The sequence below is a fragment of the Artibeus jamaicensis genome, unplaced genomic scaffold, assembly GCF_021234435.1.
Source record: "Artibeus jamaicensis isolate MK-2021 breed Jamaican fruit bat unplaced genomic scaffold, CSHL_Jam_final contig_452, whole genome shotgun sequence".
Lineage (NCBI taxonomy): Eukaryota > Metazoa > Chordata > Mammalia > Chiroptera > Phyllostomidae > Artibeus > Artibeus jamaicensis.
The window spans coordinates 5,970,902-5,995,863 of NW_026521837.1; the positions used below are offsets into that span (position 1 = coordinate 5,970,902).

A 24,962-nucleotide genomic window follows, 5' to 3' on the forward strand; every position below is an offset into this window, starting at 1 on the left:
GCATAGATGGTAGGTAGAAAATAGACAGGGGGAGGGCAAGAATAGTATGTGAAATGTAGAAGCTAAAGAACTTAAGACACAGGAACATGAAACAAAGGGGGGGAATGTGGGTGGGAGAGGGTGTGCAGGGTGGAGGGGAGTGAAGGGGGGAAAATGGGACAACTGTAAGAGCATAATCAATAAAATATATTTTTTTAAAAAGCTGAACTTCTAAAGCACGTGGGGAGACCTGCTCTGCTGGACAAGATACACACAGCAGTTGTAAGGAGATGAAGTCCTGGGAAGACACATTTTTCTTGTGTATTGAAATATAAAATCATTGTATCTGTATCACTGCTGATGCAACTGTTTTTGTAATTCTTACTGTGGTATACACAGTATTGTCAAATAATTGAATAAAAGCAGCATTTTCTAATGTAAGTGCTCTGAAAATGTTGGTACTGTATACAATAAGGAACTAAAAAAAAGAGAATTTCTTTATAAAAATTGTATATTTATTTTTACATGTTTAAAATTCAGCTACTTTTAAAATACTTTCCATTTGATGCAATACACCTATAGAAAATTTTTTCTACTGCTCAAGACATTTTTTGAACTCATTGATTTCAATGTCTTTTAGTGCTTCTGCCATTTTTTTTTTCACCTCTTCTGTTAAATGGACAAGAGGTTTCCCTCTGAGGACTTTTTTCATCCATGGAAACAAAAAAAGTCACTTGGGGTGAGATCAGGTGAATAGGGAGGGTAGAGAACCGATCTGCCTGGCAATGGCAACTGTAGCTCAGCCCTATTGGAAACTCCAATAGGCGCATTGAAGCAAGCAGGAACCAAACCCACAGATTGGTTCTCCCATAAAAAATCAGACTTGCATTATACATAGGCTGCTTTGAGACTTGCTCTTGTTAAAACTCCCTCACCCTGAGTTCAGGCAGAAAAAGCCTACTGCATATTTTTATAGTAACTGTCTTAAGTCTGTGCTAATTCTTCCAAGGACTAAAGTGTAACCAGACCTATTACTCTTATTGTTCCCTTGCATTTACAACATATTTTCCTTGTAAATCTGTAAGAAGTAATCAGTAACATCCCTTCTGTTGCTATCTGTAAAAAGTAATTACCTAAAGCAAACCGAAGCATAATAAATGAAAACCTTCTTTGATGTATGCTATTAGAAAGCCAATATAAGCCTGTCAAGGCAAGGGTCGGAGCACTCTCCCCTTGAGAGAGTGGCTAGACCACTCCACAACACTCTCCTTTTGAGAGAGTGGTCATGCCCTTTTTTTCCACAGGACTTGGTAGTCTGTGTGAATTTGTCTTGTACCTCAACCACAATGCTGCAGACACTGCAGGCCTGTGTCTGGGTCAGTAGGGCCTGGCTGTCAGGCCTTGTTTTGGTCAAAAATTGTTGAACGCTCAGTGTAGTCTGGGCAGGTACACTCATAAATCCCCTACTGTGATGTGGGAAAACATATGGAAAGACTCTTCAAAAAGAAAAAAAGAATCCAGGAAACAGTGTTCTTACAAGAAGATTAGGGCACACATACCAAGGGAATATGAAGAGAAGAAACGGAGAAAACAGCTAAATGCCAAGGAGAAAGGCCTCAGAAGGAACAATCCTGATACCACCTTGATCTCAGACTCCTGGCCTATAAGACTGTGAAAAAAAGAATTTCTGTTGCTTAAACCACCCACTCTATGTTAAGCAGGTGAAGCAAACTAATTCACTAACCAACTCCCCACTCACCTTAGGTCACTGGGTTCTAGCCCCTCTGGCCTCCTGAGTTCCAAGCACATTAGGTACGGTCAGCTTCAGGGCCACTGGCTGTTCCCTCCAACTGGAACTCTCTTCCCCTAAGAACCCAGGTACCACTCAAAGCTCAAATGGCACATCACTGAGGGCTCCCCTGACCATCCTACTGTGCAATATGGCACACCCCATCCCACCACATCGGTCTTCCCTACACTCTTATCTTGCTTCATTCTTCTTCAAAAACTTATACTTGTGGACTGACGGTTCTGCTCCAAAATGAGAAGGAAGAAATGTGTGTGTCTTGTGCTCATTGTTCAATGCACTGAGCCAAGATTAATACCTGGCACAGAGCAGGCCACCAGACATTGCACAAATGCAAGAAAAATGTTCCCATAGCATTTACCTCTTTAGGAGTGAAAGGACAGCATTTGCTGTGCTTGAGTCTAAGCCAGTTGTGGGCTCATCCAGGAACAAGATGGATGGATTGGTAATAAGCTCCATTCCAATGCTCGTCCTTTTTCTTTCTCCTCCAGACACACCACGGGTAAACTGAGTTCCAACCTAAGGCACAAATGGTCTCATTATGAACGAGAACAAACACAGCCACTGTTGTTTGTTGAGCTCCCAACATGGGCTAACACTGTAAGAGGCATTTTATCTCACGTCCTCATTTATTCTGAACAACTAAGAAGTGAGTATCTGGGGGAAAAGATGGGTCTCCTTTAAATTAAACTGAGGCTCAGTTTAGAGCTGGTACGTGGCTAAGCCTGATATGATACTCATGCTTTACACAATTCTATATGTTCCTTGTCACATCAAATATTTAGTGTCAAGTCAGAAGTTAGAACTTACAGACATGGTTCTGACACAGTCAAATCAAAGTCCAAAAAGGGAGCTAAAGACAGGAGAGGAATAGGTGAAAGCATCCATAATGTGTTCACCTTCTACACACTTTCGTTCCTCCCCCACCAAAAAAAGTCCTGAAGTAAACTCAAGAACTGGGCCTTGGCAGTGAAGAAAGCCCATGTTCTCCCAACCAGAAATAAGTGGTAAATGATAGAAGCTCAGAATTCTTCTTCCAAATAAAATACAGCAAAATACACTTTATATAAAAGACTGTCAGAAAGCATCATGAAGCAACAGCCCACAGAACACCCCCATTTTCATTACCATTAAGGAAGGGATATTGCAGGGAGGTTAAACTAGAGCCGTGACAATCTGAAAAGTTCATCTTCACCCAAAGCTTCAAATGCCTTCCCAGCAAATCTTTCATGTCTCTTCATCAACTCTAAATCATTCACTCACTCTTCCCACTTCTTCTTCCTGATCACGCACGACCCACATGGTGACTTACTTTGCCTCTCCTGCCCAGAGCTGTTATCTATACAGCCTAAGGGGGCCCAGCACAAGCCAGTCTGTCAGTAGCATCAGCAGAAGGAAGGGAGGAAACAAAAGAGGGAGGGAGGGATGGGAGACAAAGTCCTGTACAGAAGGCTACAGGAACACAACGTGGATGCTACACCAATTTAAAAAACAAACGCTAATTTCACTGAGGATAATTTTGGAAGACAAAGTACAGCAAAATGAACATCCAGAGCCAAACTCCTGGGATTTTCATTCATTGTTTATGAATTCCAGAAATATACCTCCAAAGCAACAGAATGAAGTCCCCTGGAAAGACAGGAAGAAAAGCTACAAGGAAAAGAAGAAAAACAGAAAGCAAGAAAGTTAGTGGACAGATCTGAACAAAACACTTAGTGTGGGGGAGGAGCACAAGCTGCAATCACATGGAAGGGGCACCTGGCCTTTGCAGAGAATACGAGTTTGTGGGAGCCCACACTGTTATCCTTCACTTCCAGGATTCAATTGCTTTTCATTTTCTTTTCCTGGTTGCATTTTCTTTTCCTGGTTGACGTTCGCCTTTCTATTATGTAACTAGTCACTGTTTTCATCACTACAGAAAGCAGCCACTTTTGACCACACACATTATGGAAAACTTCTGAATAAGAGTCACACTGGCCTCACAGGGGAGGTCCTATCAGCTGGTGATGGTACCGCCCATTCTTTCCACCTTACCTTGGAATCTGCCACTTTAGCCAGACCTAGCTCCTGAATGACCACGTTTATCCGTTCATTTTTTTCATGATTCGTCATAGTTGATGGAAGGCGAAGAGCTGCTGAGAACTGTAAATTTTCTCTCACTGTCAGAGTTCCCATCACAACATCATCCTTAAGGCAATGGATTTTAACAAGACATCAGGTCTTTTCTAGTAATATCACTCTGTAGAATATATAACTTTATCCACAAAAATAACATAGCCAAGGGAATGTTCTGGCGAATGATGAATGTGTAATTATACAAATTGTACAAATAACTCCATACTTGGATAACTACAAGCCTCATGGAATAATTTTTATTCTCTATTTATACACCTGAATCGAACACCGGTAAGGATGATTACTATTAGCAGACATTTCCAGAATGCTTTAAACAAGGATTTGACAAAACATCTTCCTGTGATAGGGCAAGGAGAGAGGTGAATGTAGGGAAAAAAATAAAGCAGTCATATCTTCTGGGAATATGTCAAGTAGAATTGATATCTCTGCCCATAGAAGGGTCATATTCTATAACTAAAAGAGTTATCACTGTTCTTTCAAGGATCATATTCTAAATTTTCCCTACCTTTTCATCTAACATTACTCTTCATCTTAGGGGAGATCATAAAAAGATGGTATAAGGAAAATACTTTCTATGCCCAGTTTATGTAATCAACGGGAAGCACACTAAACTATCAGCAAAAGGGACTTGCCAATGTAAACTGTGAAATCTAAAATGCAATTCCACGAACACTTACCTGTACCACATAACCTGAGTTGCACTTGAAGTTGGCAGGTCGAGGTGCTCCATTTATCAAAACATCTCCAGATAATCCCTGTGGATCTTTCCTTGCAGCTAAGATATCTAACAACCTACAAAAACACAAATATGTTGGTTTTTTCTCCACTGAGACTATGTCTCTAAGCTACTCTGAATCCAAATTCTGCTCTAGTAAAAAATTAACTGATCAAGAAATTCCATGCTTCAACTATAATGACATACTTTAATTCTCAGCTTCCTTTTGTTAACTCTACACTATAATAAAGCCCAAAACATAAAAACAAAGCACGGTCAGCAGAGCCATCACCAGCTTCCCAACCAGCCCCCCAAGCTGTCTGGACTCTGGGCTCCCAGAAGGTAACGTGTTGCTTTAGCTGAGACTCAAGCCTTCCCTTATTCCTTTGGCTCCTTCTCCCCACTTTCAATGTCATGCCCTTCCTTTTCCACCATTAGCTGAAATCAATGCTGACAGGCGTATGCCAATCACCTATCATGTCCACTGTTAGTAGGGCTGACCTAATAAGACTTTCTACTCCTGAGGAAAGATACACAGCTGTCCTAACTACATATGGCCACAGGACCTAGAACGAGACTAGATGTGCGGCAAACATTCAACTAACACCTGCCCTCGTCAAAGCGATCTTTAAAGCACATGAAAACTGCAAGAGAAAGCTCCCTGATCCTCTCTGTTATACTCACGAAGATTTGCCTCCACCTGTGGGTCCCAGAATGGCGTTCAGGCCAGGTCTCATGATCCCACTGTCAATGCAGAAACAGCCGGTTTACTGGTTCAGCTGAAAACTAATTCTAAAAATGCAGGGTCTGCATTTAAGACACTCAGTGAAAGTTGTTGAAATGAGACAGAAAACCAGCATAAAACAACTTCCGGAGGAAAAAGAAACCAACTTGACAATTAATAAATGTCTAGTGTACAAATGATGTCATCACTCTTTAGCCCCCATAGGAAAAATGGCTCAGGTCCCTCTGCATTCCTTTCAGCTATTCTCTAAACCACTTACACGTTTTGGAAAAGGACACACAAACTTGCAAAGTTCCGGGCAGTAAAAGATTCTGCTAAAACATCTGTCACAGTAATTTCTCCTTTCACAATGTAAAGTGCACCAAAGGTCTTGAGTAGTGCTTGTTGATAACTATTTCAAGTCACCTCATTTGCTACCTACTCAGGACCGACATAATTAACTAGTCAAAGGAGTTCCAGAATCATCAGCATTAATGCTCTCACTGCTCAAATCTAGTCTGACCAAGAAACAGTGTATCTGCAGTGAAATTTAGCAACTAGAAAAAAGTACCCCAGGTAGTAAAAAGAAAACCTCACTAGTTCTTAAACCCTGACAAAATTCTTAATTCATCCGTCAAAGTAAAACACATGCCCTAAAATACATCACTTTCTTTCTTCTAAAGGTTCAGATAGACTGGAAAATTGTTGGGTTAGAAGTGGGAGATGCCATGTTCCACTGGGGAAGACATTTAAGGACGTACAGACATGATGTAGACACTGCACGTTCCAAAGAAATTACATGGGTGTTTGAGGGCAGAGGGTATTCAGACACAGAGCAAGAAGGTATAAAAAATAGGTCATAGTTGACTGTGCTGAGACTGAAGAAGAATACAAAAAATGTAGTGTGAGTTTTACCATGAAGGCAACCAGTAGAATGGTAGGGAGAACACACTGGGGCAAGGAGAACGAATGTCAGGCCCCTGAAGTTACACAGGCTTGAAGACTGAATGGAGGGCTGAGGAAGTCCTTTCAAGACCCTGGTGCCTAAGCCTCTCACTGTGGAATTGGTAGGTAAATCCACTTTATTTCCCAGAGAGCACAGTATCTACTGCAGTGGAATGTGAAAAGCAGGAGGCTATTTCATTCCCAGATAACAACTATCACTGAGGCAAATTCTGTGACACACAACAGTCGTGAGTGATCACCCTCACTGTGCAGCTGTGCACAGCACTTCCATCCGGGAGGACTCAGCATTTACTGCCTGTTGTGCTGCAGCTGGCAGAGTGTAACAGCTGAACGTGGCCATGGGGAAAGGAAACTTCTACTTGGCTCACTAACTGAGGCGCCTCTCACTGAAACACTGGACAAATACAAGGAGTTACGTGAATCAGGCACGAGCTGTAAAAAAGAAAACTATCTTATTCTTTCAGTGGCCTCTTCCCCTGATGCAATAAGACACGCTAATGGTTGGGTGAACTTTTGAGATGCATTTATCTATAGTTCTTAATGTACCTTCTGCAGTAATAGCTACCTCGTAACTGTTTCTAAAGTAACCACAGATAAGCTTGTTGTTCACTGAGACTTCATTGCCAGAAAACCTTTCCAGGCTTTTTAAATATCTACTCAGAAAAAGGCTCACCATCCCTAAATGATTAACCCAAAACTGATTGTGAAAAGCTGGTGTAAGGAAAACAATTCAAAGACAAAGCATTTTACAGGTCCCTGAGCTGGGCTTCCTCTGGTGCTTCACTCTAGCATTACAGAAAACAGTAATGGATGATCATAACCACAAGAGTTTCAGGATGGAGCCGTGGCTAATTGCCCCTCCATTCACTCAGCACAATTATTCAGTGTCTACTGTGTGTGTACATGGGTCACAGCTGAGAATTAAAGTGGTAGCCCTCGTGGACTTTGCATTCAAGTCCAGGGATCAGCAAACCACAGGTGGTCAAGTTTTCTGTTTTCAAAAATGAAGTGCTTTGATGCTACAATGCCAGAGGTAAGTAGTATTACACAAATGAAAATAATTTACTATCAGGGCGTTTGCTGACCTCTGTCATAATCCAAAGTCTACAATCCCCTTGTTGGCTCACCCCACTTTCACTCACAATGCATTCCCCACCCCTATTTATTGCTTTATAGCATTTACATGCATGAAAGTCTCCCTCAATCTATTGTCGAACCTTACCAACAATGTCATCTTCCTCCTCCCCCAGCCCCCAGAGCATGCACCACATGCTCTATAATGAAAACTAAATACATGAAGTGAAAACTAGCTACAGGATTCTTCTCTTGTCTACTGCATTTTCGTGAATAATAGTAAACTCATTTAATACTGAGAAAGCAATGTCCTCCCTATAGCCTAGAGCATTGTCTTTCCCCGCCCTGTCCTGAGCACACACACGGGTGGCTTTCCTTTCTCCCTCCCCCTCCCCTGGTGCTCCAGTTTAGGGTTAGGGTCTTCCATGTCTTCCAGCCCCTCCATCCCAGTAGAACAACACAGTGCAGTCTTTGCATTGTCTGAATCCTCCATTGGACTAGGAGATTGCTGAGAAGAGAGGGCATACCTCTGTCACTAGAACTGGGAACAATGTCAGGCTCCTAGTAGACATTCAAATTTGGTGAATAAATGAGTCTCCACATTTTAATAAATGACATCTACTTATAGAAAAGTCGAATGTTTTCAATAAAAACAAGTATCAAGAAGCACAAAAAAAATTTATGGAAAATAGGCATAGCCTGACTGGAAAGAACACTTAGTTACACTCCTACATAAATCATGTTCCGATAATACATCAGTCACTTCTATTACTTCCCTTTCTTTCCTTCTTTGTGTGAAGGTGGTGGACATGCTGGGAGGAGGAGCAGCGATGGCCAGCACGCAAAGTCACAGGTTGCAAAGGGAGGTGGGGGAAGAGAGGACACAGCTGGAGGGTGGCCAGGCTGCTTATAGTATAGAATAAGAAAATTCATTGGGAAAATCAGCAATAATGTTAGAATAATGAGAGGCAGATTTTTTGGGTTTTGAGATGTTTTACAAATGTGGAAATGTAGAAATAATCCCAGAGTATCAGATCAAAATTAGAACTCGTGGGTTTTAATCTATGTACACAGACATAAAAAGGTTCAGATGTGTGTGTACCTGTGTATGTACATATGTTCCCTGCGTCTGTCCCCTGAGAAGGCCTAGGGGCTGTGACATCCCAACAGCCATGAGCATTCCAAACACCACATCTTGCTTTGTAAATACAACACCCCACAGAAAGGAACATCAGCTCATTCCAGGTCTGAGGTGGGGTGAGCACACAGTGAGTCTGGATCCTCTGCTATGACAACAAAATACACAAGAGATGAAAGGATGAGTTTAAAAAAAGACAAACTTCCCTTGAAAGGTCTCCCAGTGACCAAATCTGAAACAACAGGAGTATCAAAATAAATAATGGTAATAATGCATTAGTATTGAGGGCTACTGGGTAAAATGTGAATCTGTGAGTCTATGCGGATATAAATAAATGAATGAAAGTGACAAATGAAGCTCTTTCCTCTTAGTAGAATGCAAACCAGTTTATATGAAAAAGAGAAATGAAAATAGAAATCACACTTTGGTAACGATCACAATGATATTTATTCCTGATTCACGCAAGAGACCTCAATGGGGGCTGAAGTAGGTGGGTTCCAGTTTTATGAAGAATAAGGTTTGGAGTGATATCAGGGTAACTTCCCTAATAATACTCATTAATTACAAAGGGGGAAATGGAGACATCGTGGTGAAGGCTGGCAGACACCAGCATGACGGGGTAATGAAGGTGAACATCCCTTAGGGCGAGACAGGAAAGTACCTGGTTGGATGAGACTAAGGAGACACGATGCGATGGTCAGTCTACTACGTGAAGAGCATGGTGACCAACAGCCCCCTAGGACCCACCACTGCACCTGTTACGGGGCTTTGGATCCCCTGGGCTGCTCCCAGACAATGACTGAGTGGTGATAGAGAGGAGAGGGCCCTTGTTTCTGGATGAAATACAGACTGGATGAATTAGGAATAACAGAGCGCAGTATGGACAGCTCTCAAATGGTTCAGAAAAATACTAATGACAATGAGTTCTCTAAAGAGATAAAATGACGAGCAAATGCAGTGAAATGTTTCCAGGTTTCCCAGGTGGGAAATCTGGATAAAAGTGTTATGTTTCCACCAGTTTGAAATTATTTCAAAATCAATTATGAACTTAAGAAATTTCTAGACAGATAAACAAATTTCCCTGAAGATTATAGGATATCCACATATCTACTGAAAAGACCACTTTCTCCCATAGATCTTCAGCGTTAGTGAGGAAAAGCTGAAGTGCTAGGTATGGGCACAAACTAAGCATAACTGAGTGATTCTTCATAAGGTAGTAAAATCTGAACCTTTTTTGAGTTCTCATAGTCAGATTTCATCTTCTTCCCCTCACAAGGACATCAGGTTCTAATTACTTAGTTCTACAAATGAGATTATGAAATTTCCAGATGAAAAAAAATCAAGATATTCATGGGCTTTTGTGGAATATAAATGATGGATAACCTTTCTCATTGAAGCCTAAACCCAAAATATGAATAAGCAAGACAATGCTGGTGCCCTACAAGACATCCTGGGGTAATCACGTAGAAAGGTATGTAAGTGTCTAATCACTATGTTGTCCACCTAAAACTAATATAATAGTATGTGTCAACTCAATTAAAAACATAAAAATTATTTTTAAATGACTTGGCAGTTTTCATGAACACAGGAATATACAAAAAGATGAACTCATCTATTGCTGAAATGCATACCACTAAACCATAAAAATATTATGAAGGCTTGAGCATATGATAATTTTAATGTATTGAGTTACTCATCTACTAGTTTTGAAACATAAGCAAGCAAAATTTATACTTGCCCAGTATGCATTTTAAATCCATTCATCCTGCACATATTCAAATTATTTGTTACCTTCCACTTAGCAGTCTGAAGTGACCAACATTTTCTTGATGATATGTTTCACAAAAACCTTGTCAGCTTTCAAAAAGGCCAGTCAAATTTACTAGGCATTTAGCAAAAAATAAAATTTTGTATTTACCATTTCTTTCCTTATTTTCCTAGTTAGTGTTTCTTAACCAATACAAGAGAGAAACAAGGAAGTAGGCATGACAGTGTGTGTTGCTACAGTGAAGAAAATTCCATCTAATTCTACAGAGCCCCGATCTCACCACAGTCCAGTCCTCTTAGGTGCCAGTCATTTCTTCCCCACCCACATGCTTCTCATTTCCTAACCTTCTGGGGGCAGTTGGCTGCTACTATCATAAGAGACCACAGTCCCATAAAATGTACAAAGAAAACATGAGAAACATCTGACTGAATATAGGTTAGAGACAATACCTGGTGAAAGCTTTTATAACCACCCCTCCCTCCAGTCTCAGAGAGTTAGAAAAAGTGCTTGTTTTACCTAGGAATAATAGTTACTTCTCCTATCACACAAACTAAACAAAACACATAGGCCATGGTGTCTGAGCAAACCTTGATGCACTCCCCCCTCCACAGTGAGGGAAAATCAGGCTCAATTTTCTAGATACCAGAACATGAACAATCCTAATGACTAGCATCGGTGAAAGAACAGAGAGCTCTGGTTCCCAAGTAGGTTCTGTTCTCATTTCCTTCCCCACTCTACGGCCCACTCCACCACCACGGGATGAATTTGTTGCTCAAGGAAGAAAATGATAATCAGTTTTGCGTTGATTTGGGTCCTAAACTCTAGCACATTGAGTTTTCAGTGCATAAACTTAAGTTTATGCTAAAGTTTTCTTTATTTAATTAGTTTCTGTCTGCCTGTATGTGGAGAAAAGCATTAGATAAATTGTTACAGGTGCTAAATGAGTATGTAAACTGGCCACTCATTTGAAACAAGTCTATTTGAAAACCAAAGTACTCTCACAGTATATTGTCATTTCAACCTCCTGACCCTTGCTTCTAGAACATAGTGCAGAAGTACCTGAAGTGTCTGGCTTATAGCGCACAGGACAGATCTTTTATTTCACAGATTGAACGAACTCGGGGGAGGAAATGGGAGGGAGGTGGGGAGCAAGCAGGGAGCTGGGAAAATAGACAAAAAACTGTACTTGAAAAATAACTAAATAAAATTAAAAAAAAAAAAAAAAGAAAACTGAAGCTCAGAGATTACACTTGTATCCCCACAATCAGGAAGTTGTAAATCACACAGCCCGGCCTCTTTCCACTAAACCACAGGGCTTACCCAGCAAAGGCTAAACGACACATCAGTTATTCAGATTCTCAAACAAAAGGCGATGCACATAGTACAACCACTTTAAAAACAGTCTGTTCATTCTTTTACAAATTAAGTTTATACCTAACATGTGGTCCAACCATTTCCCTCCCAGCTGAGATGAAAGAAATGAGTGTGTGTCTGTACAGACACCTAACACGAGTGTTCTCAGCACCTTCACTTGTAAAATAGGCAACACCCGTTAAGTTCACAGTATGTCATTAAAGCTACTTAAACAAAATTCATGCACATACTTGACATTCGTCAGTATTTCTTTCTCAGTTGTTTTCCTTCCAAGTAGAAAGCCACTCTTCACTTTTACTCGATAGCAGATGTTATGAAAACTTAACACAGCCCCTTCAGTAAGCGTCTTCAGGTCATTGGGGGTCATCCTGGGGAGGCCGCTGGTTTTTGTATGTGACATCGGGACAAAAACTTGGTCATTCCTGGAAGACATCTGGAGAGCTTCTGCCCTTCTGTAGAGAGAAAAGCAATGTAAGTTGATCGTCTGGAAAATGAGATTGTACACATGAGCTAGTGGAACACTTAAAACAAGAGTGGTTTTATAAATGTCCAGTTATAAAACTAAAAAGTCTTGGAGATCTAATGTACAGCCTGGTAAGTGTAGTGCAATACTGTATTATATACTTGAGAGTTGCCTATAGTGGATCTTGAGAGTTCTGATCACAAGAAGGGAAAATACCTGTAACTGTGTGGTGGTAGATGTTAACGAGACTTATTGAGGGGATCATTTCACAACATACACAATTACTGAATCTTTATGTTGTACACCTGACACTAACGCTGTACATCAATTAAAAATCAGTAACCCTGGTTTGTGTGGCTTCAGCGCCAGTCTGTGAACAGTCAAGGCACTTGCCTGGGTTGTGGACCAGGTCCCCAGGAGGGGGCATGTGAGAGGCAACTGCACATTGATGTTTCTGTCCCTCTTTCTTTTTCCCTTCCCCTCTCTCTAAAAATAAGTAAAGTCTTTTCCCAAAAAGATTTAAGATTTTATTTATTTATCTTTAGAGGGGAAGGGAAGGAGAGAGGGGAAAATATCAATGTATGGTTGCATCTCGTGGGTCCTCTGCTGGGAACTGGCTTGCAACTCAGGCATGTGCCCTGACTGGGAATCGAACCGCAATCCTCTGGTTTGCAGGCCTGCACTCCATCTACTGAGCTACACCAGCCAGGGCTTATATAAAGTCTTAAAAAATTTTTTTAAACTGTAAAAAGAATATAGATCTAAATCTCTTAGAAATAATGTAAAATACCTCATTAGTCATCTTTATATTGATTACACGGTAAGTAAAAATATTTCATATATATTGGGTTCAGTAAGATATATTATCAACATTAAAAAAAGAACAAGTCCACTTTAAACTTCCCTGCAATAAACAGCTCCATTTCCAATGAAAAGCCCATATCATAGTGATAAAGAATACCTTAGAACTCCTATCACAGAGACAGACAAAACTCTGAATACATAAACTCCAATTAGATATCAATTAAATATCAAATCAGTAAATAGAAAGAATATTAAAATTACTCAAATCTCATAAAACAGAAATAGGATGAGTGGGAGTTAAACCTGTCTACCTTGGAAAGCATATTATGATATGATTCAAGATCAGGGACAGATTACATGATCACCAACCCCTTATTGTTTTTGATATTTTGGGGATAATTTTGGAGTTTATGACATAGGTATCACCAAAAAAGTCTTAGCCAGGTAGTTAGGGACAAGAGAAATTTCTCTGAATTTGTACGTCCAGGCTTTCTGTCACTGTTTACATTACTACTTCAATCAGCTAAGAAGGTAAACTTTAAAAGAGTTTGAAAAGACATAATCACTTATTTAATGGGAGAACATATTTAAATTCTAGGTTTAGAATTAAGTATAAAAATTATTAAGAAAATGAAACCAATATTTAAGCAGTTAAAGAGCTTAAAATGAAACCTGAGTATTAAATTAATAAATCAAGTTTAAAATGTTTTATTAAGGAAGTTACAAAAAGTCCTTTAAAAGATTTTATTAGGGAGACTTCCGCCAAGATGGAGGTTTAGGTGGATGTGCCGTGCCTCCTCACACAACCAAGTTTAGGGACAACTAAATATTAGCATCAGAAAACACAACCAGAACACGGAAAACTGAACTTTTCGGAAGTCCGCTAACAACAAATTCTTCAGCCCGACCGGTAAGGGGCAAAACCGGCGTCTGGTGAGGAGTTGCAAAGGAGGGCTCGGTCGGACCTGGGCACGGAATCCAGACGCGCGAATCCAGACGCACGGGTTCCAAACGCAGGATTGGACCTAGTGAGCGACTGCAGAGGAGACAGTGGGGAGGCGGTGCAGCGTGTTGACTGCGGTTGCCTAATTGCACGCGAGCGAGGGAGTGGGCGGTTGGACCGCCGCGGCGGCGATAGAGGGCGGCCGCAGCGATAGAGGGCGCCGCCACTTCCCCGCTCTGGCCACGCCCCCACATACAGCGTCACAACCCAGCGACCTGGGAGTCCAAGGCGCCGCTTCTCACATTTAAAGGGCCAGAACAGACCAAAAATGTCGCAGGAAGACCTCAAAGTCCCAGAGATAAATCTAAGCGACGAAGAAATAGCAAAACTCTCAGACGCACAGTTTAAAACACTGGTCATCAGCTTCCTCACAGATCTGGTTGATTATAGCCACAAATTAGAGAAACATATGAAGGCTAAATTAAGGGAAATGAATGGAATTCCACAGGAAACCCATAGAGATGAAAAGGAAACTGGGACTCAAATCAATGGAGTGAACCAGAAGAAAGCAAATAATGGCCAAACAGAAAAGAGTCAAGGAGCAAGAATTCAAAGAAATGAGGAGAGTCTCAGGAACCTCCAGGACATCTTTAAACGCTCCAATATCCGAATTATAGGGGTACCAGAAGGGGGAAAGACACAACCACCAGTGGAAAAACTATTTGAACAAATAATAAAAGAAAATTTCCCCAATCTGGCAAAGGAAATAGACTTCCAAGAAATCCAAGAAGCCCAGAGAGTACCAAAAAAGTTGGACTCAAGAAGAAACACACCAAGGCATATCATAATTACATTAGCCAAAATTAAAATGAAGGAAAGAATCCTAGAAGCAGCAAGAGCTAAGGGGACAATCACCTACAAAGGAGTCCCCATCAGACTGTCAGCAGATTTCTCAAAAGAGACCTTACAGGCAAGAAGGGGCTGGAAAGAAATATTCCAAGTCATGAAATCTAAAGACCTACAACCAAGATTGCTCTATCCAGCAAAACTTTCATTTAGAATGGAAGGACAGATAAGGTGCTTCTCAGATAAGACCAAATTCAAGGAGTTCATCATCACCAAGCCCTTATTATATGAAATGTTAAAGGGACTTATCTAAGAAAAAGAAGTTAAAGAAACATGAACAGTGAAAGGACAACAAGCTCACAGTTATTAACAACCACACCTAAAACGAAAGCAAACTAAAAGAACAGCTAGATCAGGAGTGGAAATATAGAAATGAAGATCTCAAGGAGGGTTAGCAACAGGGGAGTGGGAGGAGGAGATGGGGGGAGAAGGTACAGAAAATAAGTAGCATAGACAGTAGATAGAAAATAGATGGGGGGGGCAAGAATAGCATGGGAAATATAGAACCTAAAGGACTTGAGACACATGGACATAAACTAAAGGGGGGTAATGGTGGGGATGGGGGGGCAGGGTGGAGGGGAATGAAGGGGGGAATAGAACAGCCGTAACAGCATAATCAATTAAAAAAAATAAATTAAAAAAAAGATTTTATTAGGGTAAGAAATTAAATTAACAGCTTGTGAATCGGTTTAAAAATCAACTAACTTCAATTAACATAGTTTTAATTTTTAAAAATCAAAGTAATCATGAAGAGGTGTCGCTCTTGCTGTGATGGAGTAGCTGTTCAAAAGCAATTTTCCAACTTCTGGCCAAGATAGAGGAGTAGATAGATACACTGTGCCTCCTTGCACAACCAAAAGAAGGACAACAACAAATTTAAAAATAAAAAAAACAGACGGTCAGAAAATCAAACTGTATGGAATTCCAACAACCAAGGAGTTAAAGAAAAAACATTCATCCAGACCTGTAGGAGGGGCAAAGCCAGGCAGCCAGGCAGAGGGGACTCATGGCAAGGCAGCAGCTTGTACAGAATGTGGGCAGTTCCACATTCACATGTGGATAAACTTGGAGGAACAACTGGGGAGCCAGACAGACCATGCAACCCAGGGTTCCAGCACAGGGAAATAAAGCCTCAAAATCTCTGACTAAAAAAACCTGTGGAGGTTGCAGTAGTGGGAGAAACTCCAAGCCTCACAAGAGAGTTAGTTGTAGAGACCCACGGGGTCCTAGAATGTACAGAAAACCACCCACCTGGGAATCAGCACCAGAAGGGCCCAATTTGCTTGTGGGTAGCAGGGGAAGTGACTGAAAACCAGCAGAGAGCTGAGCAAGTGGCACTGTTCCCTCTTGGACCCCTCCCCAACATACAATGCCACAATGCAGGGAAGTGGGTCACCCCTTCCCTGGCAATACCTAAAGCTTCATCCCTTACTGCAAAACAGGCCCATGGAGGAAAAAAAAGTGGCCCAAATGAAAGAACACATCAAAGCTTCAGGAAAAAAACTAAGCTATGAAGAGACAGCCAACTGATCACATGCACAGTTCAAAACACTGCTAATCAGAATGATCACAGAATGGTTGAGTATGATCCCAAAAGAGAGGAAAATATGCAGGCTATGCAAAGTGAAATAAAGGAAAATGTACAGGGAACCAACAGTGATGGGAAGGAAATTGAAACTTAAATCAATGATTTGGAGCAGAAAAAAGAAACATTCAACAAGAATAGAATGAAGAAACAAGAATTCAAAAAAAAATGAGGAGAGGCTTACAAACTTCTGGGATGACTTTAAACATTTCAACATCAGGATCATAGGGGTACCAGAAGGAGAAGAGGAAGAGCAAGAAGTGGAAAAGTTATTTGAACAAATAATAAAGGAGAACTTCCCTATTCTGGTGAAAGAAATATACTTCCAGAGAGTCCTGGAAGCTCAGAGGGTCCCAAAGAAGTTGGACCCAAGGGAAGCACACAACAAGTCACATCATAATTACATTACCCAAGATTGAAGATAAGAAGCCAATCCTGAAAGCAGCAAGAGAAAAGGAGGTAGTTACCTATACAGGAAATCCCATAAGACTATTGGCTGATTTCTCAAAAGAAACCTTGCAGGAAAGAAGGCTGGAAGTATTCAAGTATTCAAGTCATGAAACACAAGGACCTATGTCCAAGATTACTCTATCCAGCAAAGCTATCATTTAGAACAGAAGGGCAGATAAAGTGCTTCCAAGATAAGGTTAGGTTAAAGGAGTTCATCATCAGCAAGCCATTACTATATGAAATGTTAAAAGGACTTGTCTAGGAAAAGGAAGATAAAAAGTACGAACAGTAAAATGACAACAAACACAACTATCAACAACCAAACCTAAAAAAACCCAACTAGAACAGGTACAGAATCACAGACATTGAGATCACATGGAGGGTTATCAGTGGGGAGGGGGTAGAATAAGGGAAAAGATACAGGGAATAAGACACATAAAATGTAAGTACAAAATAGACCTACCTGGGTGGGGGGGGTAAAAAATAGTACAAGAAATGGAGAAGCCAAAGAACTTATATATGTGACCCATGGACATGAACTGAGGTGGGGGAATGCTGGTAGGAGGGGGTGTGCAGGACAGAGGGGAATGAAGTGGAGAAAAAAAATGGGACAACTATAACAGCAAAATCAAAGAAACATACTTTTTTTTTTAAGAGAAAAGCCTATAACCTTCAGTAGAACATAGCCAGAGATTGCCCACTTCCATTTCTTAGGAAGTATACTTTTCTTAATAAATTTCCCACTTGCTTTGTCTTAGAATACCTGTGTGGTCAGTCCAATTCTTTGTTGACCACTAACGACAGCCTTGACCCCATCTCCATCTCAACATAACAATCTCAGATGGACAGCAGGGCTTTAGTAATTCATGAGTGATGAATCAAATCATTAGATAGATATAACTGACACACACCATCCTGCTGATGCACATTATTCCAAAAAAACAAACTTTTTAAACTTTTACCATGAAAATGGAACAAATAATGCATACCACTGATTACAAAATGCAGAAAACACAATACCTCAGCACCATACTGACCTCAAAGTACTTGATCTCTAATTAATACAGTGTACTGGGTTTAGATGACTCACTAAAAGTAACTGCCTACAAGTAAACATGGGCAAATGCTCTCTGGGCATAGATGTTGCTCTCATTGGATTAGCATTTTATATATATATATATATATGTGTGTGTGTGTGTATGTATATATATATATATATATATATATATATACCACAAATCATATATATATACACCACAAATTCTATCTAATGCCTTTATTACGAGATGCAGTTTCCCACTTTGTTGCTATTTTCTTGCTTCCACTGCGTCAGCTTGTCCTAAGTGGGTTTTTATCACTTTCTGTGCCCTAGACCTAAATAAAGACTACAGATCCTTACATGAAAAAGGAATCCAAATGCTTCCCAACAAACTGAGCCTGCTTACTTTGTCATCTGGCCTGATCACATCTCCCGGCCAGCTGGAAGAGTCCTTTCAAACAGGATCAAGGGTCTTGGAATTAATGAGATTGTTTTTCCCCTTTTCAGCTGCCCCTTTTTGGTGGTCTACCTATGTCACTTCCCACCTCTTCGTATTGCTTTGTAACTAGTGAGAACTACTTTTACTTTTTGCAAAGTTCAGTTTTCTTCTAGAGATGCTGATCTATTAAAAGAATGGTAACCTGCATTTAAAATGCTTTTTCCCTCTGTATTTTACTTTTACCATGCTCTTAATCTGAGAGTCCATTTGAAATGGAGTGCATAATACAATGAAAACTGCACATAGGTTAAGAAGAGGAGTAGACAGGTTGATTCTGAAGTTCTCAGCAGACACCTGCCCACAGTGGAACTATTGCACATGCTGGTAGGAGCCTGGGCCTTCCTCTTACATGTTTTTTTCTAGGGGTGACAACAGGAAGTGGGGAATTGCACACAGTCTCTAAGTCAAATGGACATGCTCTGCAAACCCATAGGTCCAACAATTTACTGGGCTAATGCCAAGAGGTTATAACCCTGACAAGAAGTTAGGGTTCACAAGTCATGTCAGGTGATTGCCATAAATTTTTTGAATAAAATAAAAGGGTAGTATTAAATATTGCTAAGAAATAATTCAAAATCTGAATTTTAACTTCCAGAAATTAACTCTTGCATTTTAAATGTCCTGTATTGACTAATGAGTTTTTACATTGCCTCTGATTTGACAGATCCACCCTGAAGAATCCAAGATTGACACTCTAGTCATGTCCAAAAACTGCTCAGCAATGTACAGTGTAGTCAGACCACTGAAGTCTTCAAGCCAAGGAGCAATCTGTGTCTGGCTCTTTAGACCTCCACAACAATGGGGCAGAGTTAAAGTGTTACTGAGGACAAGGTTGGTCAGACAGATTAGGAAGAGACCATCATAGGAGGTTTGTACAGTCATCAAGAAGCCACTGAGGTCTTTTAAGCAATATAGGTGCATGACACTAATTTTATTTTTAGTAAAAAGATCACTCTAGCTACTGTGTGGCAACTGTGGAAGCAAGAGCCAGTCAGAAGGCTATATGTCAGGTGAGACATGCTTGGACTAGGTTTTAGATGTCTGTGAGATGCCCCAAAAGGAATACTTTTAGCTAAAAAACAACACCACCCTCTTGGGATCTTCATTATGCAGTAATTTATGCATTCCAATTTTTAAATAAATCATACAGATCCAAATTCACTTGAGCTTCCTAGTGTGAAATGTTTTCTACCAGGCATCAATGGTTTACACTATCATAAACAATTTTGATTTTGTTGACTGAAGGGAATTTCAAAAATCCATACTGATATTTGTCCTTGGTCTCCATGGCCCCATAACCTTTTCTCTTCTAGTGAAAAGAGAAAAAGTAGCCTCCCTGCTACCTCAGCCATGCATGCTCCCACCTTGGAATTATAAATAAAGACCTTGTCTTCTTCCAAACCTTTCTTTCCCATCTTTCATTCACTTATTTTTTTTATCCCATTCTCTCTATTTATGAGAGGCCAACTATACTAGGACTCTCTTTCTTTCTACCTTAGGTTGACCCCCTGCTCACATACTGCTTCTCATTCTCTTTTTTCTTACTCAAGGAAGGACAGCTCTCCAGTAATGTCCACCACCCTCACTTTTTTGTCCCAGGTATCAATTTTTCCTTCTCTACTGATTATAAAATTTCGGTAACATTTTGACCTATTCCCACATCCCTTCTTATTAATATGGTATATAAATCCCAAATTTTGACCACCACTTTGAGTCATTCTTTCCTGTTCATTGGCCTCCATGTCCTCTCTCCCTCCAATTCATTCTTAAACCCACTCCACTCAGGTCATCCTCATATCAAAACTACTCTAAACTAAATAAGGTGACAGCCAAAGTGACATATCCAATGACCAATTATTTTTTAATTTTTTTAAAATTATTGTTCAATTACAGTTGTCCCCTTTTTCCCCCATTACTCTCTCCTGCCCTATCCACTCCTCACCACCCACATTAAATCCTCCCCCACCCATCATCTTTGTCCATGGATCCTTTATACATGTTCCTTGACTTGCCCCTTTCCCTTCTTTCCCCTATTATTCCCCTCCTCCTCCCCTCTGGTCACTGTCAGTTCATGTCTCTGGTTCTATTTTGCTCACTTGTTCGTTCTGTTGATTAGGTTTCACTTAAGGTGAGATCATATATTCGTCTTTCACCACCTGGCTTATTTCACTTAATAGAATACTCTTCAGTTCCATCTATGCTGTCACAAAGGGTAGGAGTTCCTTCTTCCTTTCTGCTGCATAGTATTCCATTGTGTAAATGTATTACAGTTTTTTGATTCACTCATTTACTGATGGGCACTTAGGTTGCTTCCAACACTTGCCTATTATAAATTGTGCTGCTATGAACATTGGGGTGCATAGATTCTTTTAAATTGGTGTTTCAGGATTCTTAGGGTATAATCCCAGCAGTGAAATTGCCTAGTCAAAAGGTAGTTCCATTTTTAGATTTTTGAGGAAATTCCATACTGTTTTCCACAGTGGCTGCACCAGTCTGCATTACCACCAACAGTGCACTAGGGTTCCCTTTTATGCACAACCTTGCCAGTACTTGTTGTGTGTTGATTTGTTTTTGATGGCTGTTCTGACCACTGTGAAGTGGTATCTTATTGTGGTTTTAATTTGCATCTCTCTGATGGCTAGTGATGTTGGACATTCTTTCATATGTCTCTGGGCCCTCTATAAGTCCTCCTTGGAAAATTGTCTGTTCAGGTACTTTGGCCATTTTTTAGTTGGATTGTTTGTCTTCCTGGCGTGGAGTTGTGTGAGTTCTTTATGTATTTTGGAGCTCAAACTCTTGTCCAAGGTATCATTGGCAAATGTATTTTCCCATATGGTTGGTTCCCTTTTCATTTTGCTGATGTTTTCTTTAGCTATGCAGAAGCTTTTAAATTTGATGTAGTCCCATTTGTTTATTCTTTCCTTTGTATCCCTTGCTCTAGGGAACATATCAGTGAGAATATTGCTATATGGAATATCTGAAATTTTCCTGCCTATTTTCTCCCCAGTGACCAATTTTTTTAATTAAAATACAATTCACAGACCATAATATCCACCCTTTTAATATGTGGACAATTAAGTGGTTTCTTCTGTATTAATGATCAATTGTAAGTCCTCATCTTAGGCAAACTATCAGCAACAATGACAAAGTAGAATATTCCTTCCTAGAAATGCTTTCTTCCCTTTGATTTCAGGACACATTAGGATGTTTAGCTTGGGACATATACTACATTTTGCCATGTATAATGTGCATCTATGTTTTTGACCCAAACTTTCAGGAAAAAGAGCTTTTGTTTTAATTTTTTAATTCAATTTTTAATTTATTTATATTTAGATACTTGTTTTTTATATTTTAAAGGAATTTTAGCATTTATTTTTGAACATATTATGGTACAAGGAAATTTTATGAACAAATAATTACAAAACACAAGAAAAGATACATGGTATTTCAGGTACTACCCATGTACAATATGCGCCCTTACTTTTCCCTCAAAAATTTGGGCAAAAAAGTACACTTTATACACGGTGGAATATGATACTTTTTAAGACATTCAAGCAGAGATGAAGCAGAGGGTTGGATGGTCTAGTGTTCACAGGAGAGCTCCTAGAGAGCCACAAAGATGGTGTTAAGGCCTTGTAATTGGGCAGGGTGAGAAGGGAAGTGATTGTTGAAATACTACACTGCAGCCTAACCATTATATTCAGCTGAAGGCACCTGACTTCCTGAAATCACTTACATGCCTCCTAGACAACTTAATCATCATAAATCTCCCCAGAAGCAATCAGGAAAATTGACTCTTACCACCTGAGATGAAGATAAGCGGGCACACGCCTAAAATAAAGAAGAAAAAAACTGTCACAATACTATGAGATTGGAATTCAGGTCAAAGTGGTGGTGTAAATAAACATGGCCCACCTCCTTGTACAACCACATCAAATTACAACTAAACTATATAACAACCATCATTTATACCTGTCAGAAATCCAGCTGAATAGAAGTCTTACAATTATGGAATTAAAGAAATCACCTAAGGAATAAAGGAGAAACTATACTGAGGCTGGAAGGAGGCACTGAGAAGGTAAAACAGGCTGGTCACCCGCATGTGACATAAAAATCAGGATGGATATCTGAGGGGTGAGGCACCCATCCTAGGGTTCCAGTGCCATGAAGAAAAGTCCCCATAACTTCTGGCTGTAAAAACCATGGGAATTGAGGCTGTGGAATGAGGAAACTGCTGGAGTCACAGGCGATTCCTCTTAAAGGGCCCATGCACAGACTTAACTTGGACTGACTCCCTTTGGGCTCCATCATGGGGGCAACAGATAAAAAGACACCAGAGACATATGGGGGATAACTGAATTGTCTGGATTCGGGGCAAAAGTTGGGGGACAGATTTATCCCAGAAAGAATGCTGGCCAAAGCCATTGTTCCCTTTCTAAGCCCTACCACCACAGAGCCAGCAGGCAGGTGCCATATCTTAGATTCAATCAATGTGGCTCACACTGTTTACCACACCTCAGTGATTCCCTGAGGCCATGCCCCACCCAATTTTCAGGCCCACTTACGTATTTCCAATGGCTTTTCCATATAGATGACCCAGGCTAATTTCTCTCAAACAAGCAGAATCTGGCTTCAACAAGTCCCATACTTTTTTCTAAGTAGCCCCAGGCCTGACACTAGCAGCAGCCAGTCTTGGTTCACAGCTTGGACTCACCTGGGCACCTCTAAGGCCAACAAAAGTAGCATCCATCTGCAGATTGCTTTGAAGCTTACACTGTGTGAACTCAGACAGAACACAGTCAGTGGCTGACCTTGTACATGCCAACAGCAAGCAATGCTCAAACATAACAGGAGGGTGTGCACAATCCACAAAGAAGCCATACCTTGAGTACCCAGCTTGGGCAATAGGGGAGGCAGTGCCACTGGACTCTGCAGGACACCTACTACATTAGGTCATTCCACCAAGCCTGGAGATGTAGCAGCTCTGCTTAATACGTAGAAACAAACACAGAGAGGCCGCCAAAATGAAGAGACTAAAAAGAAAATGTCCCAAATGAAAGAACAGAACAAAAATCCAGAAAAAGAACTAAAAAAAATGATGACAAGCAATCTACTAGATGGGGAGTTCAAAACACTTGTTTATAAGGATGCTCAAGAAAATTAATGAGGACTTATGGCCAAGATGGAGATGTAGGTGGAAATACTGCACCCCCTCGCACAACCAAATTCAAGGACAACAGAGATTTAGAAACAAAAACACAACCAAAACAGACAGAAAATTGAATTGTACTGAAGTCCGACAACAATAAACCATTCATCCCAACTGAGGGGTAGAGGGGCAGAGTCGGTGGCTGGCAGAGAGGGGTCAAGGCAGGAAAAAGCGACCGGACCAACACAGGCACTCAGGCAGAGGTTGGCAGATCCTAGGCATGGAGTAGCAACTGGCAGACCCAGTGAGGGTGCAAGGTGGCTGATTGACCATGGTCACACATTCATGTGCAAATAAACCAGGTGAAAAAATGGACAGTGAGACAGACCACGCAACACAGGGCCCCAGCGCTGAGGAATAAAGCCTAAAAGCACTAATTCAAATTTTTTTCAGGGATTGAGGTGCCAGGAGAGGCTCCCAGCCTCACAGGAGAGTTCGCTGGAGAGACCCACAGGGTCCTAGAATGTACACAAACCCACCCACCCAGGAACAAGCACCAGAAGATCCCAATTTGCTTGTGGGAAGCGGCAGAGGGGACCGAAATCCAAGAGCAGAACAAACGCCATTGCTCCCTCTCTGACCCCACCCCCAGTCACAACCCAGCAACTGGGTTACCCACCCCAGTGAATATCTAAGCTTTCACCCATCGTAACAGGTGTGAACAGACCAAAACATTATGGCTCAAGCAGAACAACTCAAAGTCCTAGAGCCAATACTTCTTTTTTTTTTATGATTTTATTTATTTATCTTTAGAGGGGAAGGGGGGAAGGAGAGAGGGAGAGAATCATCAATGTATGGTTGCCTTAGTGCATCCCCTGCTGGGAACTGGCCTGCAGGGAACCGGCCTGCAACCCAGGCATGTGCCCTGACTGGGAATCAAACCGTGATTGTATGGTTCACAGGCCCGCACTCAATCCACTGAGCTACACCAGCCAGGGCTAGAGCCAATACTTCTAAGCAACCAAGAGATAGCCAACCTATCAGATGCACAGTTCAAAACACTGGTGATCAGGATGCTCACAGAATTGATTGATTTTAGTCACAAATTAGATGAAAAAATGAAGCTACACTAAGTGAAATGAAGGAAAATGCACTGGGAACCAACAGTGATGAGAAGAAAATTGGGACTCAAATCAATAGAGTGGACCAGAAGGGAAAAAAATGACCAAACAGAAAAATATGAAGAAACAAGAATTCAAAAAAATTAGGAGAGGCTTAGGAACCTCCAGAACATCTTTAAATGTTTCAATGTGAGAATCATAGGGGTGCCATGAGGAGAAGAGGAAGAGCAACAAGTGGAAAACTTATTTGAACAAATAATAAATGAGAACTTCCCCAATCTGGCAAAGATAATAGACTTCCAGGAAGTCCAGGAAGTTCAGA

The 24,962-nt window shown here is 40.7% G+C and overlaps 1 protein-coding gene across 10 annotated transcripts in view; it reads right to left on the reverse strand.

Moving 5' to 3' along the window:
* The window catches only part of LOC119040117 (broad substrate specificity ATP-binding cassette transporter ABCG2), a 144,372-nt gene that overhangs the window by 26,355 nt on the left and 93,055 nt on the right, over positions 1–24,962 (reverse strand). For 8 of the 10 annotated variants that reach the window (XM_053666383.1, XM_053666382.1, XM_053666387.1 and 5 more), the window contains 5 exons: positions 11,912–12,133; positions 5,322–5,381; positions 4,600–4,714; positions 3,821–3,973; positions 2,148–2,305 (listed from right to left, as the gene is read on the reverse strand). In XM_053666383.1, coding sequence (XP_053522358.1) covers positions 2,148–2,305; positions 3,821–3,973; positions 4,600–4,714; positions 5,322–5,381; positions 11,912–12,114 — 689 coding nt within the window. In that variant the 5' untranslated portion in view covers positions 12,115–12,133. Of the gene's footprint in view, positions 1–2,147; positions 2,306–3,820; positions 3,974–4,599; positions 4,715–5,321; positions 5,382–11,911; positions 12,134–22,171; positions 22,202–24,962 lie in introns of all 10 variants that reach the window. The other 2 variants (XM_053666386.1, XM_053666380.1) reach the window with 1 other exon arrangement.